Source organism: Agelaius tricolor, unplaced genomic scaffold (assembly GCF_023055355.1).
Source record: "Agelaius tricolor isolate 1412-34295 unplaced genomic scaffold, bAgeTri1.0.p SCAF_32, whole genome shotgun sequence".
NCBI classification, from domain to species: domain Eukaryota; kingdom Metazoa; phylum Chordata; class Aves; order Passeriformes; family Icteridae; genus Agelaius; species Agelaius tricolor.
Window position 1 is genome coordinate 2,055,643 of NW_027269292.1, and position 18,504 is coordinate 2,074,146.

Below are 18,504 nucleotides of genomic sequence, written 5' to 3' on the forward strand. Positions count from 1 at the left end.
GGGGCGTGGCCGGCGCGCCAATGGCGGGGCCGCTATCGGGCGTGACGTCAGCGGCGGCGGCGGCTGCACGTGGGCGCGGGGCGGGCGGGCGCAGAGCGGCGCAGAGCGGGCGGCGGGAGCGGCGGCGGCGGCGGAGCAGCTGCGCGGCGGAGGGGCCTGACCCGCGCCCGGTCCGCGCCCTGTCCCGCGGCCCCAGCGCCCCTCGCCACCGGCGCTCGGCCCGGTCCCACGCCCGGCTCACCCGCGCCGCGACAGCGGCTACAGCAAGGGGGAAGGAACCGCTCGCCGCGCAGCTGCCCCCTCCCCGCCGCCGCGGGCAGCCCCCACCGACCATGTCGCGGCCGCTCCCGCTGAACCCCCCGTTCCTGCCGCCCACCTACGGCGTGCTGAAGTCCCTGCTGGAAAATCCGCTCAAGCTGCCGCTCTCTCACGAAGACGGTGAGGCTTCCCCGGGACCCCTCGCAGTGCGCCCCGGTCCCGCTGTCACTCGGGGGCCGTGGCATGACTTTCCCTTTCCCCCGTCCCTCTGCGGCCCCCCCGCCCCGGGTGCTCCCCCGGCGATTGAGCCCCGGGACGCCTCGCTCGGGGCGCTCTGCGGGAGTGGCGGCCGCCCCGGCTCGATCTAACGGGACGCGCTCGGTGCTCCCATCTCTGGCCCCGGTGGATGGACGCCAAGGGCGCTCGGTGCCTCGGGTAAAGGGGGCCGGCATCCCCATCCCAGGCCCCACAACAAACTGCTCCCTGCCCCGCGTCCCCCGGTTCATCGGGAGAAAGTTGTGGTTTCCCCGGGAAGGGAGGCAGCTCGGGAATACCCGTAACACGTATGGCGAACGGATCGAGCGCGCACGAAAAGCAGAAACCGAGGGAAGGTCTCGCAGTTCCTGTCTCCTCGTCTTTCCGAGTTCCACTGCCAAGCGACTCGCAGGATTTCACCGGGGCTGTTGTATGAGGTTAAAAATAAAATACTGCGAAGGCTTGGTAGCTGACAGGAAGCTCTAGGAGTTCAGATTCTTGCAGATCTTGCAGAGAAATCAGGCGTTTCCCTTACAAAACGTGCATTGAAATCACTGGAGGCTGTAGAAATGAGGAAGCCTCAGTTAAGTTTTTTTTTTTGCTTCTACCTTTGAATATTTTGTTGTGTCTTCTGCACATCAAAGCTCTGTTCTGTCAGCCTTTGCCACTGTATGTTAGTAACATTCAGAAGTGCAGAATTTGAGGACTATTTTGCTTGTCCCAGGACTAACAAGATTGAGATCTTAGTTTAGAAGAAACTAAGGGATCCCAGGGATTTAAGGCTAAGACTGTTCTTTTCAACAGAATATATCAATAGCTTCCAGTTTGCTGGAATACTTAAATGTTCACTTTTAAGTCTGTTGAGTACTTTTTGATGCTAACATTCAAAGCTATGCATGGAGTGGAGCTGTTAACTAAAAACAAAAGGCAATTTCAAAAATGTGGTTGGTTCCCACAAAGGTGCTCATTGACATGACCCCTCAATTCTCTTCCAATTAGAGTGAGTCAAAGGGGTTACTTTTTTGAAGGGAATATTCCTTTCTTACACCTGAGAGTAGAGCAGAAATAACGGAAGTAGTAGTAGTTAATGTTTTAATTACTGAATTCTTACATGTTTGTTATGTGTTTTTGTTTAAGCATTCGGTAAAGAAAAAGACAAAGAGAAGAAGTTAGATGATGACAGCACCGGTACCACAGTCCCTCAGTCAGCTTTCTTGGGTCCAACATTATGGGACAAGACACTGCCATATGATGGAGACACTTTCCAGTTGGAATACATGGACCTGGAAGAATTCCTCTCAGAAAATGGCATTCCACCCAGCCCAAACCAGCATGAGCCTAGCCCACACCAGTCAGGTCTCCAGCAAGCTACCTCAGCATCACCTTCTGTCATGGACCTCAGCAGCAGGGCTTCTACTTCAGTCCATCCAGGCATGGTGTCGCAGAACTGCATGCAGAGCCCAGTCAGACCAGGTAAATCAGCCCTCAGAACTCCCCTGTGGTATTTGGCATGAACCCCTCCTCCCCACTGTAAATCACTGCTTCTCCCTGTGCAGCTGACAGGCAGCTTAGAGCCCAGAGGATTCCTGTCACTCACACTCCAGCAAATAAAAACAATAGCTCCAGTTATCACTAAGCTGCTCCACCAGGATTTTTGTTTAAATTATTGAAGGAAAGCTCTGGGAATTCCATGGAAACTTGGCTATCTTAGTCCGTGTCTTAGCTGTTAGCAAGTAAAAAGACCACAGACAGAATGGCATAGATGCCACAGTCTTAAAAGAGCAGGGAAAAGGACTGTGAAAGAAAATATTCCTAAAGCCAATATTTGATGTGAGACACAGGAGTAGGCAGTTATTCTGGAGTTAAAGGTTAATGCTTCTTACTTGAAATTTTGGCCATAATCTTACTCTCTACTGAGCAAAGTAAAATTTGCCACAGGAACTGAGTTTTGGAACAACATTATAATCTTGCTTAAATTGGCATAAACTGAGTGTAACTCTGACCTGAGTTCATAACTAGCATCTGTAGTCACCTTACGCTTAAGAAAACCCCATGGAGTCCAAGGCCTGGTTGTAATGCACAATTCCAGCCTGTCTGATGTCAGTGGAAGTCTTTTATTATTTTATTAGCACTTGAGATCATCCCTTTAGAGACACCAGTTCGAATCCAGAGTAACTCCTCTGGCTTGACACCAGCATGGCTGAGATCATGGGCAGTGGAAGAGTGTCAACATTGAAGTTTGGGAAACATGGAGCTTCGCCTTTTTCCTTAAAAAAAAATAAATACAGAGAGTGACTTATTTATTGTGCTCCTCTGCTCACATGAGGTGGTGTGCTGGAGCAAAGTGTGCTCTTGGCAGCAGGAAACCACTCCTCTCCCTTCTGCTTGATCGTTTGCCATGCTCAGTGTGCGAAGTCATTGTCAGAATCATCTGATAAGGAGGCAAAATAAATAAATAGAGAGGCAAAAGTTGTGGAGCAGGATGAAATAGAAATGTCTTATAAGTCTGCCACGTTCCTGTCTCGTTAAAAAGAAATAAAATATCCCCCAAAGCTCCCCAAACCTGTCAACATACTCCTTGGCCCCCCCATCAGGACTGTGTGTTTAGTCATGGATTTCATTTACTTACTTTTACTTTGTGTGGATTTGACTTTGCTTTGTGTTTCAGTTTCAAGGCTTTTCATGGTTAACTAATAACTTATAAGGGTGTCCAAAGTTAAAATATATTTGGAGTAGGCAAGAGCAGAACATGAAACCCATTGCTTTTTCTGATCCAGCTTTAAAAATAGTGCAAATGTGCTACATCGTTTTCTGTCACTTGTGCACATACAAAATTAAAAGCAGATAATCTGTCCCCATTCTCTCTTTTTTTCAGAGGAGCCTAGTAGTGAGCCAGGCTTTTAATGATCACCTGTCAGAATTTATTTGTAATCAGCTATCTGTGTGACTTTTCAACTCATTGATTTTTTTCAGTTTATCCTGAGCCCTTTGCAGCTCGGGGTTACAAACTTATCTCACAGTGCACTTTTTTACTGTTGTAAAGGACATTATGTCTCTTGGGGTAGGATAAAACATCTAAATTTGCCGGTATTTTTCCCAACACCATCTTGCCTTAACAAGAATAGATTTTTTCGTTAAATGTTGTGGATTTTTTTTTTTTTTAAGGGAGCTCATTTCTCTTCTTAAATAATATTTTCTTGTCCCCCATTACAGATAGGAAGTGCAGCTTAATTAACAGTAGTCTGGTTTATCATCAGGTTGTTGAAATTTTTATGTGCTGTCATGTGAAAACCTTTCTTTGACAATCAGTACTGAAGAGAAGACCATCTCACAGTTTAGCATTCGAGCATGTTTGAGAATATAGGAGCATATTTTTTTTTTACAATTTAGTAAAAGTAAAAATGAACATTTAAGAGTTACCATAAAAGGGCCAAGGCAAATATGCTGCTTTGAAATAGGGAGGTAAATGTTAAAATCATTGTAATGGAGCCTGTTGCTTAATATATCTTAGAACATTTAAAATAGATTTTTTAAATTTTCCCATGAAGAAAGGTTTTTAGTTGGTGTGAGCTATCATTCCAGAATAGTGTTGTGATTTGTGTTACTGTAATAAAGCAAAGAACAAGTTGTAGGAAGTATACCATTTCAATACACATTAATTCCATGTGATCCTACTACTTCCAGGAAAACTGAATGTTTTAGGTGATAGTAATTCTAAAATATTTCACTGGTGTGTTTTCTGAATCCTGCATTGCAATGGGCGCCTGTTTGAGCGTGCGGGGCTAGAGGAAGGGTCCAGTCCTGTGCTGCTCCTGTCCCTCTTTCGGTGGCTCTGGGGTTTGGCACCGGGGTCACGTGCAGGTGGTCCCAGCTGCCAGCCCGGCTGTGCCCTGTCGGGGGGAACATCCATGGGGGGGACATCCCCTGCACGTGGAGCCCCGGCTGTGACTCTGGGGCTCAGGGACACGCCTGGGCCAGGGATGGTCCATGGGAGAGCAGCATGAGGAGATTTAATTTTGTGCATGTGTTCCAGCACAAGCCTCATCTGTCTGTAGGAGTGAGTGGTGTTGCCCAAACGTGTTTTGTGCAGTGTCTGGAAGAGATCAGGAGATCTGCACTGGCATTCCCTGAGTGTCATCAGGCTCAGCAAAGCTGTGCTGACCCTGACTGTGGACGTGACATTACCAAAATCCTCACAGATTTTCTTTCTCCCTGCTAAAAAACGTAATGGCAACAAAAAGGATTCTGTATTTTCAGCTCAGATTGTCTGGTTGATGGAAGGATGTTTAGGCTCACCAGTTTATCATCCGCAAAGAACAAAGCGACCACCTACTTCCCATACATTTCTGTTCAGGGAATGTAGTTACAGAAATTTCTGGCTTTGTTTTGATGAGGGATGCAGAATAATGACTTGCAAGAGTGAAACCATGTATTTATCTTTCACAGTGCTCATTTTGTTAATAAATAATAGTATTTTGATTTATTTTTAGCATTGCAGACCAACATTCATTGTCATGTGTAGATGCATTTAAAACTTCTGGCTTGTGTTGGTATTGGATGCTGGTAGGTTGGTTGAGATCTGTGGTCTCCTCAGAAAAAGGTTTCCAGATTTTTATGAAGCTTTCAGAGTAACCCATTACTGCAAACACACTTTTGTGGTTCTTCATGTTGTACACCTTATGTAGTCTTTCAGTGGAACGTCAATCTCCATTTTTAAATGCAGAGTCCTTAAGGAAATTTGGAGTAATTTTTAGCTGTTTGTATATAAAGGGAGGGTGTATATTTTGCAAGTAACTAGTTGGTTGTTGCTTTTCACCTGGCTCTTTCCCGTGTAGCCCTGATGGAGGTGGTTGGGGCAGGTACTGTAAAGGGTTTGAAAGGTGTGAATTAGAGAAGCATCAGCTAGATCTGGCGAAGAATACTAACTAGAAGGTTTCTGGGATTTTGTGGTTTAGATATGAATTTTCTGTTTGCCACCAAAAAGCCTTGGGTGTGGGGCTGTGTCACAGGGATGCTGCTGGCACAGTGATAACCAGGTGTTGTTTCTGCCTTGCTCCAAAGGAGAACAGGGCTGTTGGGGGCTCTGAGAGAGCTCCCTCTTTGTGTTCTCTGATGATGGTTTTCTGTCTGCATGGCTGGGTGCCTTAGATTATTTGCCAAAGATTATTTAAGGAAAGAAAAAAGAAATAAAAACAAGCTTTGTAATCCACTGCAGAAATATACCTATGTGCAATATCTGTAAGTCTTCACTTAAAAAAAGTAAAATTAGATGCACATTAATCAAAAAGCTGAGAATTGTTTCCATATGAAGTGCACTTAGACCTCCCACCCCTCAAAGATTTTTATGAAACGCTGTGGTGTATTTGCTCAGTCCAGATATTCTGTCTAGAGCACAGTATCCATTGCCTCTGGCTTCTTGCGCAGGCACGGAGGCAGTGACTGAGAGCAGGCACCACTGGGTGGGTTTCAGTGATTTTGCTGGGAGAGGCTGTTCTTGCTCCATGCAGCTCAGTGCGGGGCGAGGTGCTGCCGGGGCACCCCGAAGGGTGTGTGTGCAGCCCTCCCTGGATTGCAGCCTTCCTTCCCCTGCGTTTCTTAACGTGATCTCCTCCTCCAGCACAGCTTGGCAGAGCGAAGGGCAGCATTCCCAGCTGCCAGCCTGTGCGTGGAATCCTCTCCTAAGCTTTAATCATTGTTTACAAGCCGTCCCCGGGCGCTGCAGGAACCCCTTCTCTCCCAGAGGCCAAGGGCTCTCGGCGGGAATTTCCTGACCTTTGGCCTCCCACGTGAGGATGGGAATGAGCAGCTCCACCATGGGCAGGCTGGTGCCAGGAGCTGCTCTTCACATTGAGCCTCACGTGAGGCTGGGGCTGCCTGCAGGACCATGTGCTCCAGGCACGTGTCCCTGCCCTGTGCAGCCCAGCTCGGCTCAGCTCCGCTCCTGCCGCCGCCAGCGCGGGCCCAACTGCACCGAGATGGGAAAGCTGCGCCCTGCACCGCTGCTGCCGCTGCCAAGGGAGTGCAATCCGCGGGCAAGCCTCGCTAAACTGCTCTCTGGATCAAAGGAGGATGCAAAATATATTCAGGCAAATATTAAAAATAGCCTGTCACATGATAAGGGGGGGAAAAAAGTGCTGAACGCACAGGCTTGTTAATGCTGGAAGCAAGAACACTGTGTCTCCTTGAAGAGAGCTAATTTTAATATTCACAGTTAAATGTTGATTATTGGTTAAATAATTGCTTGACTGCGTGAAAGAACTTGAAGTTAGTTCGGAGTTCAAACAGTAAACAGCATGAAATAATCTTGGGTGTTAAGCTGTACAGGGAGAAGCCTTGTGCAAGGAAGGGCTATCCAGACTTAGGAAGAAAGCACAGGGAACACCTAGGATTGGGGGTTTTTTTGGTCCCCTTAAAGATATTTCAAGGATGTCTTGAGTGTCAAGCTTGTATTAGAAAAGTACAATGTATCTTTCAGAACTTTGCTTCCCATCTCAAAGTGCATTGCAGAGTGATTGGTTCTCAGTGCAGTGATTCGATTTTTTTTAAGGAGCGAGTACACCCTGAAGTCTTTCATAAAACAATATATTATAGTCAAGAGAGAAGACCTCATCAGGAGATGTATACAAAGACACCACTATTATCTGATTAGATGAAGCTACTAGGAAACACATTAAATTGTTCAAGCTCTACATATTTTTATGACAGCAAATTGGCAATTGTGGAAGCTGCAGTGGCCAGATTCTGCCAATTAATCTCAGCAATAAGTACTTTGCTCCTCATGTGGTCTCCCTGATTTCTCTATTGCTCAGCAGGTAGGCAGCTTGTTGACTGCTCTCTGTCACCTCCCAGGTGGAGCAGCAAAATGTCACCATTCACTCTCTTGTCATTCATCTTTCTGGAATTTTTTTAAGGGGGTAACAGCTCTCAGTGGCCAGTGGAGTTTTCGCAGGATGAAAGGATTTAGTCACCATCAGTAAAAAGGACTTTATGCATTATGAAATCATTTGGTTGCCTGGCAGTACACTACGGAGGTGTTTAGTATTTATATCACACAAAACTTGAGCATAGGTTTCTTTTTTTTTCCTTTTGTTTAGTCTTTCTTTCATAACAAATAAAATATATTTTCAATATTTTGTCTGAATTTCACAGAAGACTGATGATCGGAAAAGAATATTTCAGCTAAGTTATTTTCAAGAAAAACTGTGGGTTGATCTTAAGTAGATAATGAAAGCTCTGTAAAAAACCATTTGCTTAAACCTCAAATCTATTCCACTTAATGGACTAAGTTATACATAATCATTTGGTATAGAAAATGAGTGTCAAATGCACAACTGTGTCAAAATGAATTTATGGCAAATGGTTTTTTGCAGCTTGTATAATCTTTTTTTTTAAATGAACAAATGGTGACAAAGAAGCTCTATGTTTATCACAAAGCTGAATTTGGTCCTGAGAGCTTGAGAGTTGCAGTGGGGAGAGCTAACACAGGTGTGTAAGGCAGCATGTGTTGCAACATTTCTTTTTTTTTCTTTTATTCTGGTGCTCTTCATAGCACTTCAGCTTTGCATGACTGAGTTGCTATCCATCAAGTTTTAAACAAATGCAAAATATTGTTCAGCCTCTCACATTTCTAACACGCTTGAAGCTGTGGCGCAGTTCTGCTTCCCTGTCCCATTCTCTCAATTAAGTTTTGCCAGGGCTAAATTTGGGCCAGATTTTTGTTGTGCACCCTCCAAAACCATTGCTTAGCTCCTCTGATGTGGCAAGCTCTTGCTTTAGGGTTCTCTGCTCAACATGGAGAGAAACAGCTCTAGCTCTTCATCCCACTGGCATTATTCTCTTGTTCATTTTACTTGCAACTTAATGAAAACAGGCACTGAGCATCTTGGAGCTCTTTGTTTTGGTGTATGGCTGTTGTAGGAGGAAATAAAAAAAAATCAAATTACATTAGGGTTCTAGAAAACTCAGCTCCTTGTTAACTGGAACACAAATGTAGATTACTACTCAAAACAGGAACCCACAGCTGGGTTCATTAGTATGTGTTTCCTACAAGCAAAAGCTACAGTGAACTGGTGCAATAACTCACCTGTAACCAAATGTCATCCTTAAATATGTAGTTAAAAAGCAGAAAGGCAAAAATACAGAGTTTGGCAAAGATTTGTTGAAGATGAAGAAAGAATGGTTTAAAAAAAGCATTCTTTTCCAATTAGCCTTAGGGAGCTCAGCTTGCTGTAAATTCTTTGTTCTGGAACATGGCTATGGACAATAGGTCAAAGATTAAGTAATTCATTACAGAACTGGTTGGTTCTCCTGAATTTAATAAACAAATGAATGAACAGGGTTCTCTGTCTACAGCTAGATCAATTAATTTGTGTGGCAATGATTGGATCTTAAGTTTTATTTAAAGCACTTGCAATAAAACCTTCCTGCTTACTTAATGTCTATGTGACTACTGGTGTCTTTGAGGTGAGCTGGTCATGCTGCACTCATGGCACAGGTGAAAGCACTCCAACAGAAAGTAAATGTGGAGAGGAAGGAAACTGTAAATTGCATGTGGAAAAAATGGAGGAACAGTAATGTGAAACTTCAAAACACAAAATACTGCAGAAATGTGTTTAATGGAGCAATCAATATTTTAAGGACAGCAAGATTATTGAAATAACAGCACCAAACCTTCTTGTAGAAGACCAAGGCTGCAGAACATAAAGCACAGGCTCATGGCTTGTGCTGAAGCAGAGATGGCTTAAAACAATTCAGTCATTTTTACCAACTCACCATTGCAACATTTGGAAATTTGTCTTATTCCACCAATAAATCTGTTTAAAAAATCCAGCTGTGTTTTTGCTGTAGTAATGCTTATTAAGTAGTAGGAAACTAAGCACTCAAACCCAAATCCTCCTCTTCATTGCAACAGAGAGGGTTAAACTGAATGTGACGGGCCCTGCAGCAATCAGCCCTCAACTGCTGCCTCTCTTTGTGCTGCATAGTGGAAATATGGATGTTGGTGACGTCTGCAGTCCCTGCAGCTGTGGCCCTTTGGTGGGGCACTGGCCCTTCTAGGCACATAACTCCTGCAGCATTTGCTTGCTGTGAGAGATGAGCATTGGGGTATTTTTTTGTTACCATTTTTCTATGAAAACAAACCAAAACTGGTCATGCTGGGAGTGTATGGCCTCTTGCCTGTTCCTGCTTGGTGGTTTTTGATTATATTGTCAGATTTTAACCAAATGTATTAAGAAAGTTGGGATTTTGAAGAATTGATTACAGTCCTAAAATTTTATGAAAATAAATGAGTGGATGTATGATGGCATATAGGATGGGAATGTGTTGCTGAGTATGAAGAGTAATGCAAATGTGCGTTTTCGACATCAGAAAAGGTAAATAGGACCTTTAAAATGCCTGATCTGTGTGAAATGCTTTTAGAAAAGCTGACACCCTTTTAGACACCATGAAATGTCAATTCACTTTGAGAAAAGAATCTGCAAGAAACCAAATTTAATTGGTTTAGTGTGTGTTGGAGGGAGGGGAGTCAAACTTTTTCTGCCTTTCTTCTTCCTTGGAACTCCTCAGCTTCTCAGGTTTTGTGATCAGATGAGACTCTATTATTTCATTTATAAAGAAAATTTAGAAAACGAGCTGTAAGGTTTGTAAGCAAGATCTTGAAAGTTCTGATCCCATGCAATGGAATGGTCTTGATCCTCTCCAAAGCCAAGCACAGTATTTTACTGAAAAAATTTCTCAGCTCTATGCATCCTTGCTGTATCCTTTTCCTCTTGTGCAGCAGAGTCACCCCAGCTCTGCTGCCTCGTTTGAAACTCCCTTGCAGTGATCCAAGTTCAGATTTGATGGCTCTTATCACAATTATTACAGTGTCACATGCGGGTGGGCATCCAAGTGACCTTGTGCGCGCATCCCGCCGCTCATCCCGCACTGCACACGGAGCTGTGGCACAGGCAGCTGGCTCTGATCTGGGACATTTTCCACCCTGCCACCGGGGTCTGGGCTGCAGCGAGGTCAGGAGTCAGAGAGGAACAGAGGAGAGTGAGAGTGGGCTAAAAATGTTGAGGGATCAAAGAGGAAAAGTAGGTCGTGGCAGGGTGTGTGCACTGGGAGGAGGGCTGGGGGAACACAAGTGAGGAGGAAGATTTGTTTTGCTATTGGCTTTTCAAAGTTGTGCAATTTAAGAATTGGATTAACCTGATATGACTTTGTTTTTCTGCCAGATTAGATATGTTGAGTTTCTTGGTATTGTGAATTGTACAGTACATTTTGTGCTGTAAAATATGGGTGTGTCAGGATGGAGCTGTAGTGACACAAGCTGCTCTCGGTGTAATGCAGCACTGCTGGCTGGACTTCCCTGCTCTTTCTGCCCCAATACATCCTTGGCAGGGCATTTACAAACCTGAGAGAACCTCTCTGTGTCCCTGCGTTCTGTTTCCAGCACAGCATGAAGACATTTTAGTACCATTTCTGGTAAGGTAACATTTACCTGAGTTCTAAGAATCTGTTTGGTCTGGCTGTGGCACATGCAATATTAAATGTCTCTAAAAAAGAAAAAAAACTGTTTAAAAATACACTAAAGGGTTTCTTCCTGCTTCCTCAGTATTAAGTTGGAGAAAGTTTATTGGGAAATGCTGCAAATTTTTTGTCTGCCTTTTTTTTTGAAGAGTGAAAAAGCAGATACAGATCTGAAATAACTGCAGGTGATGAGCTCACTGTTGTTTGAAGTATACCACAGCAGCACATCAATGTCAAAGTAAAATTTTCACACTAGTATATGTTTGCTCAATGGTTTTGGTTTTTTGTTTTTGTTTAATTTTTGGTGCTGCATTCATCCTGAGGTAATTTGATCTGGTGTATCTTTTTTTATACACTGGGCTTGCCCTGTGAGACGGCCCAATTCTCTCTGCTTATTGCTGGGTGAGGGTGGAGTACTAAAAAAGGGTGGACAGAATCACAACCCTGTCCAACTGGGTGATCACTGCTCTGATTAATAAAGAATGTGAAGACTTTGGGAAGTGAAACTACACATACAGCATGCCTTGGGGCACAATTGTTTAATTCCTATTCTGGTTTTCCAGACTTTTCCTGGAACTTGAGCCACCCAAGCAGGTCAGTCATGAGGGACTGACCATAGCATGGCCTTTGTCACCTAGGGGCCTGCCCTCTGTATCAAGAGCTGTACACTAAAAACTGAGTTATGTCTCTGCCCATAGTGAAGATTGATTCTCTGGGAAGAGAAGAGCATAAATAACAGATCAGGTTAATATATCACATATCTAGATTGTGTCATGCTCCTCAGCCATGTGTTGTTAATGTGTGTTACTCTACTAACTCACAAAGGCAAAAAGCCACAGGGCTTGCTCATCAGGTGAAGGTGTTTCTGGAGTGGTAGAACATTCTTTGAATTGTTTCTGGAGTGATAGAGCATTTTTTGAGAGCAACACCAACTGAGTAAAAGGGAGCAGGAAGCTGACCTTGTGAACACCTGCATCACTCAACTCTCTACTTACATGAGAGAATTAGGAAGAGTGCAGCATATTTAAAGTTAACCTGCATATCTGCCTTCTGAGGAGGTTAAACCACAAGCCTTCAGTAAACACATGTGGGACAGCTGTGGTTTGGGTATCTGCTTGAAACACCTTGCCTGTGGGTGCCTTGGCACTTAAAAAATCAGGGCATGGATTGTCCAGGCTGCAAGGCCTGATGTTGATCCATCCATAATCACGTGGCTGCTCTCAGAAAGGCTGATTTTTCAGTTGGACCATGCTCATCACCAGGTTTAAGAAGCACTTTTCCAGAGTCTCTTATCTGCTCAATTTTCTCAGTGCGATACGGTTGATGTCATTGTTGAAAATCGTGGTAGTCTCTGTGTGGAAGCAGATTGGAACACGTGAAAAGGAGTCATTAGCCAAGGAGAAGGAAAGAGCTGGAAGTGTAATTGTCAACTCGTGTGCGTCTCTGATTTCACCAGGTGCTGCACGTGTCTGGTTTATCAATTTATTTCTGTTAGAAAGTAAACAAATCTCACTTTTCTTACGTACTCTGGTGGCTGCTTCAGCCAAGTTGCTCTTATCTGCAGCAGGGATGTACTTCTGAGGTCTTGTATCTGGGGGCTTTTCTTTCTGCATCCACATGTAATCTGCTCTCAGGGTTCACGTGCAGCTCTGACACTGGCCAGGGATGCTGTTTTTCTCTCCCGAACTCATTTATTTAAAAACATTATTATCACTAGTATCAAAATACAGTACCTGATCATGGGGGCAGCTGTTATCCCATATGTTTTTCAGGTTGAATCCTTTGGCCAGGTTGTGTCTCACTTCATGGCTGTTTCTCTGTGTTCAGGAGTGGCTGATCAAGGGGTGTCTGCACAGTCTGAGCTCTGGGGGATGTGCACCATCCGTCCGTCCTGGGCCACATCCTGGCCTGAGCACCTTTGAGTCTCCTCAGTGTGAACCTCAAAGCCACCCAGCATTTTGCATTTTTGAAACACTGATGCGTAGCTCTCAGTCCTGCCCCAACAATGAATTTCCAGTGCCTTTTCCAAACCGGGATCTATCATCCTTGCAGGAGCTGGTGGTGTGTAACTCCAGTGGAGATCCAGCTGAACCGGGTGCTCAGCCCTGGGAGCCCAGTTAGCACCTCATTAAAATCCACCACTGGCAGCCCAAACCTTTAAGCAAACTCAAGTAATTTTTTCTGCTGCCCTTCGGTTTGCAGCCCGTGGCTGGTTGTTTTCCACTTTCTCACGTTTCCCCAAGCTGCTGGTGTGTACAGTCTGAAGATCACATTTAACCAACACAAGGAAATCAGCTTGGCCCGACGGGCTTCTCCATCACGTGGCTGCAAATGTGTTCACTCTGTTCTGCCAGATTATGGCTGGCTGAGCAAAATACAGTGAAGCTCTGGGCTGCTGGCCAAGCTTTTATTTCAGTTTGGAGCTTACAGCCACATATTTGCTCTTTGGCAGGACATCCACTGGGGTATATTTGGATAGTAATCTAGCATTGTTTTGCTGCTTTTTTCTTCTTTCTTTTCTTTTCTTTTTTTTTTTTTTTTTTTTTTTTTAATGCACACAGATAGTATAATCCCAACACTTTGCCCAGTCTGTATGAGATTTGTCAGTGTGCACTGTTATGTGTGCACTCAGAACTTGTAGCTGTGACCTTTGATAAATATAAGTCAAAGCAATTAACTTTCTTTTATTGAAAAACGCTGGATGTCCTACTCTTTTCCCCCTCTGTGCTGATAACAGAGCTGTGTTGTTACTCTTTCCAAGATCAAAAGCTTCACTAGGGTTTGATTGAAGTCCAATTATGGAAGGAAGTAACTGTGCTGGAGCCCTGAAAATAGCAGTAATTGTTAAAATAATAAAGTGTGTCCTTGTGTGTCTTTATAATATTTAAAACTTCTTTTGGGGTGGAAGGGGGTGGCTTTCCTCTAGCTTTAAAATGAAAATATTCGCAAATGTCCTGGGAAAATAGGAGTGTGCTGTTAGAAGAATTTCTTTTCTCTGGATTTCTTCCTTCGGTTCTCCCCCCCAAGCTGCCTTCCTCAGAAGCTGTTTGCATGCAGCCTGACTCATGTAGGAAAATAAAGCTGGATTTGATTTTTAACTGTATGGGAAGCTTTGAGTTTGGTGGGGGGATAAAGGCTCTATGATGCAAGCTCCTTTATTTCTCTGTGAAACAAAAATGGGCTTTTCAAAATGCAGTGTGTTTTGGAAAGTTGGCTCTGGGTTTGAAACCCCAACATCTCCAAGGGCACCCTTGTATGAAAAAGCAGTACAAAAAGACATAATGCTTGGGAAAGGGATAAAAACATGAGGGCAAGGGGCAGTGTTTGAAGGGCAGTTCCTGTCATCTTCCAAAGGGACACCTCTCCTCCAGTGTTTGTGGAGGGGTTTGGTTGGTTTGGTTTAGATGGGTGGTATTGAGCCTTCTTGAATTGTGGGGTTTTGGTTACTTTATCAGAAACTTTGAGCTGTGTCTGAACAGATCAACACTGGCAAAGCTGAAATACTTTTCACCAAATCTGTATGTTGTTGTTTAGAATATAAATATATTTTTGCTTCCTCTTAGTCTCTTCTGCATCCTCAGAGAGGAGAGAACCTGGGAGAAAGCCCAGTGATGAGGCTCTCATCTGGAGTCAACTGGCAGAGCCTCAGCAAGGGAGAGCTTTGAGTCTTGATCTTAAAACCCAGCATGTCTAAATGCTTATTTGCCAGTTGTAATGTTGAGTTAATTGAAACACTGATGTGAATAAATAGAAATGAAGATGATAATATGGACAGTGATTGCCACAGGGGCTGCTTTGGTGATTGTACAGCTGGGAGTGGTTTGAAATTACAGCAAGATTTTACCAGAGTTTGGTTCTGTTTGTTTTTAGTTTTCTTAACTCATGTGCTTGCACACACATCTGATACAGGTAGGACAAGATAATCCTTATGTGAAAATCAATCCTTGCATGCTTTTATTTCAGCCAGCTGGACTCCAAATCACTAAGTACTTAAATAAAATCTTTGCATCATAGATAAATGGTATCAAATAATAAGCCCAGAGGATTGTACAGAGCAGGACTAGAATTTTCTTGGCCCCTTAAATTCTTAGGACAGAACCTGTTAATTTAGTAATTTAAATTTTACTGCTGCACTCTCTCCACTGCAGTAAAAATTATTTAATCCCCTCTTTTTGCTTTTAAACTCATTTCTTTATTCTGACTGTAAGACAGCTTGATGTATATAACATCTATAAAATACTCTGCCTTTTCAACTCCCTGCTCTTACTGGGTTTGGATGGATCTTTGGAATACAAACTGCTTCATTGCCTTCTGGAAATTTTTATTTATCAGAAGCCTTAGCAAGGGGTGCCCTGTTGGTGTTTATCCAGTTGGCAGCTTGAGTCCCTCTCAGAAACAGCCCTGGCTGATCTGGAGGAGCTGCTGAAACTCATCAAGCAGGTTCCTGCTCACCAATTATCCAGTTAAGCAGAAAGAGGAAAGGTGTTTCTCTGGTTTGTGGTATTTTTCTTCGCTAAGTTTAACCTGTTCTTCCCCAGACCTGAGTAGTTGTGGGTGTGTAACGTGGCAATAGCAGCAGGGAGAGTCCAGGGGAGAGGGGCAGAGGGGTTCTCTTACAGACTAAAAACACACCAGGATTGCATCCCTCAGCTGGGACAGACAGGCAGCTTCCAGCAGAAATCTACAGCATTCTGATTCTCAGCTGTGTCCTACCCAGCCTCCCTCAACCAGCGTTTTGTCCACATTTTAACACACTCTTAGGAAAATACAAGAAACTCCCCTCTCCAACCAAACCCCTCCTTACTTCAAAGCCAGTAATGAATGTTAACATTGCTGCCAGAGCAAATTTGTTGATTCCCAAACACTCCTACTGTGTCTTGGTTGGAAGGCTTAAACTGCTTGCATAATAAGTGCTGGGGATAATATAAAAAAGCTCTTTCTAGTAGAGTTCTGGTTTTCAGTACATATTATAAGAATAAATAAATGCTCAGATGATAGCAGACAGCTGGGCTGTCCACATCTGACTGTCTTCTGCATTGATTTTTAAGACAGACCATGTGCATGGCTGCTTGCTGGCTATCAATACCAGATGTGTCTACTTGGAATTCAGAGGGATTGTCAAGTGACAGTGCAGTTGGGAAACAAATAATTTTGCTCTTGATTACTGAAAATAGTAAATGAGTGCCTAGGATAAAGTGAAGAGATATTCTTAATTCCAGTAGAGAACAAGAGGATGAAATGGCTTTCATGACTGCCATTAACAAACAGTGACTTGGTGAATATTTTTCGTTTTTTTCCTTCCTACCTCCTGGCCAAGGAATTGGCTCCATGAGCAGCACAACCTCTGAGGGTCTTCTGATGTGTAATGAGGCTCCTGCAGCCAGGGAGGGAAGAGCTTCTTTCATTGACATTGTTTTCACAAAGCTTGTTGGTAGCACTTGGGGATGCCTTGCTGCCAAATTTGCTGGAAATTGGCCAACAATTTCCCAAGCTTTTGGGAGGGGGCTGGACAGACGTGCACAGCAGGACTGCAGCAAACTCATTTCTCTGAAATCAGCTCAAGAACAGTTGTCAAGTACCAGGGGCACTGAAATGAAGTTTGCAAAGCAATTGAAGGAACTGAAGGCTGTTTGATATCTTCATTCTGTACGTGGCCATTAACCAGGTGCACTAGATACAGTCCTTGCCCACAGGTAGGATCCACACTGGCAGATTTCTATCTGCCCAGGACCTGTCTGGAGCACTGGAGTGTAATTTGGTGGCTGCACTGATTGTTTTGGAGGTGGCTGGAAATGCTCAGGAGGAAGCAGATCTAAATACTCCTTATCTTAGGCTGTGGCAGAGATTGATCTGGATGTCTGAGCTGTACTGGCTGAGAGGTCTGTGAAATAACCTTTGACTATAGGTAGGGCTTTTCTTTTGTTTCCCGAGTATCCCAAGGGTGTAACTGAATATTTACTACTGTTCCACATTGCTTTTTATATTTTTAAAAATAAGATCTGTGACTGCACACATTGGAATGCATGTTAATAACAAAAATGGAAAAGACGCTTTGCTTGTGCATTGAACCTCAAAAGACATTTTCCAGGCAGGAAAATGGAGGCCAAAGAGGTAGAGCCAAATTCTGGGGTTATTGAGCAAGGCAAAGCTGGGTGACCACCTCGTCCCAGCAGCTTGCACAAACCCTCTGAACCAGGTAAGGGTGGGTTGGGACTTTTGCTTCAGGAGGTGCTTCTTCCAGGTCAAGCAGATGAGGGCTGGGGTTGTGTTGTGGGTGGGCAGCAGCATCTGAGCTGGGTGTGAGTTCTGTGGAATGCAGGTGCATAAATAGCCTGGGCATGAGGAAGCAAAATGTTTTCACCTGTGAATAGATGAGTTACTTCTGCTGAGGTGCACAGGAACAGGGTTAGCTTCTGTAGAGAGAACATTAAAGGTGGCATGAAACATCTTCATTGTGAGATCTTCTCTTAATTTATTTCTGAAAATCTGAAGCACCATAAATCTGCCAATGCCATTTTCTTTATTCCTTATGCATTTGTAAAAGGAGAACAAATAAAAATGTTCCATAACCTTTGCTACATTAAATAAACCAAAAAACCACATTTATATGACACAGCTCTATTTTGTATAATTTTTTCATATCCAAAATACATAGGGCTTTAGAATAGCTGAAGAAAAGCTGCATATCTGAGTTTAAGATAAAATAAGATGATCCTTGTGACAGAGACAGCAGAAATGATGTGATACGACAGTTGCTGTAGCAACACCACCTACTTCATGAAAATCAGAGTTAACAGGAGTGTAAAAGGTAAAGCCCACATAATTTTCCAAGCCTATGAATTGCTGCTGCCCTCAGCCTGCAGTGCTTTCCAGCTGTCCAGTGCTTCTCCTTCCATGTTGACACAGAATAATCACCTTTTCCACATGGCCAACTCCGGCAGACCCCATCCTGTGTTGAGCAGGGGCACACTGTGGGAATTCTGCAGGTGACCTGGAAATAGGAGGGAAAGACCATGAAGGATTTTGTCCTCCCCCCAAATCCTCCCAAAAGCCCCAGATAACAGAATACTGTAAGGCCTGTGCTGTCTCTGCAGAGAATGGGACAACCACCAGTGTAAAAAGGAAGCCAAGCAGTCAATTTTCTTCTGTGCACCTCAGCTTGTAAAGCGCTGGTGTGTTTAATGTGAATTGTTAAGTGTTTTAGACATAAAAAGTCTCAGGAATAAGGGCACTTCCCCCCTCCCAAATAAGCTTAAAATAGTGGTTCTCCATACCTCTGTGTTTATAACATGTCAGCTCCCATGTTTTAAAGTTCCTGTATGCAGAGAGTTGATCAATGATTTGCCAGTGCATGCTGGCCTTAAGGTTACATTAAAATATATTATTTTTAATATATTGAAATTTTAAAAATATATTGACTTAACATATTAATGGGGGTTTTTTTGTCATTAATTGGCAGTGGAGAGCTATGCTGTG

General features: G+C 43.7%; 1 protein-coding gene across 1 annotated transcript in view; it reads left to right on the forward strand.

Annotated features, from left to right (window-relative positions):
- Positions 1 to 18,504, forward strand: part of HLF (HLF transcription factor, PAR bZIP family member) — a 36,033-nt gene continuing 17,529 nt past the window's right edge. Inside the window, exons 1-2 of the mRNA XM_071451292.1 lie at positions 1 to 438; positions 1,651 to 1,986. Of these exons, the coding sequence (XP_071307393.1) occupies positions 21 to 438; positions 1,651 to 1,986 (754 nt within the window). The 5' untranslated portion in view covers positions 1 to 20. The remainder of the gene's footprint in view (positions 439 to 1,650; positions 1,987 to 18,504) is intronic.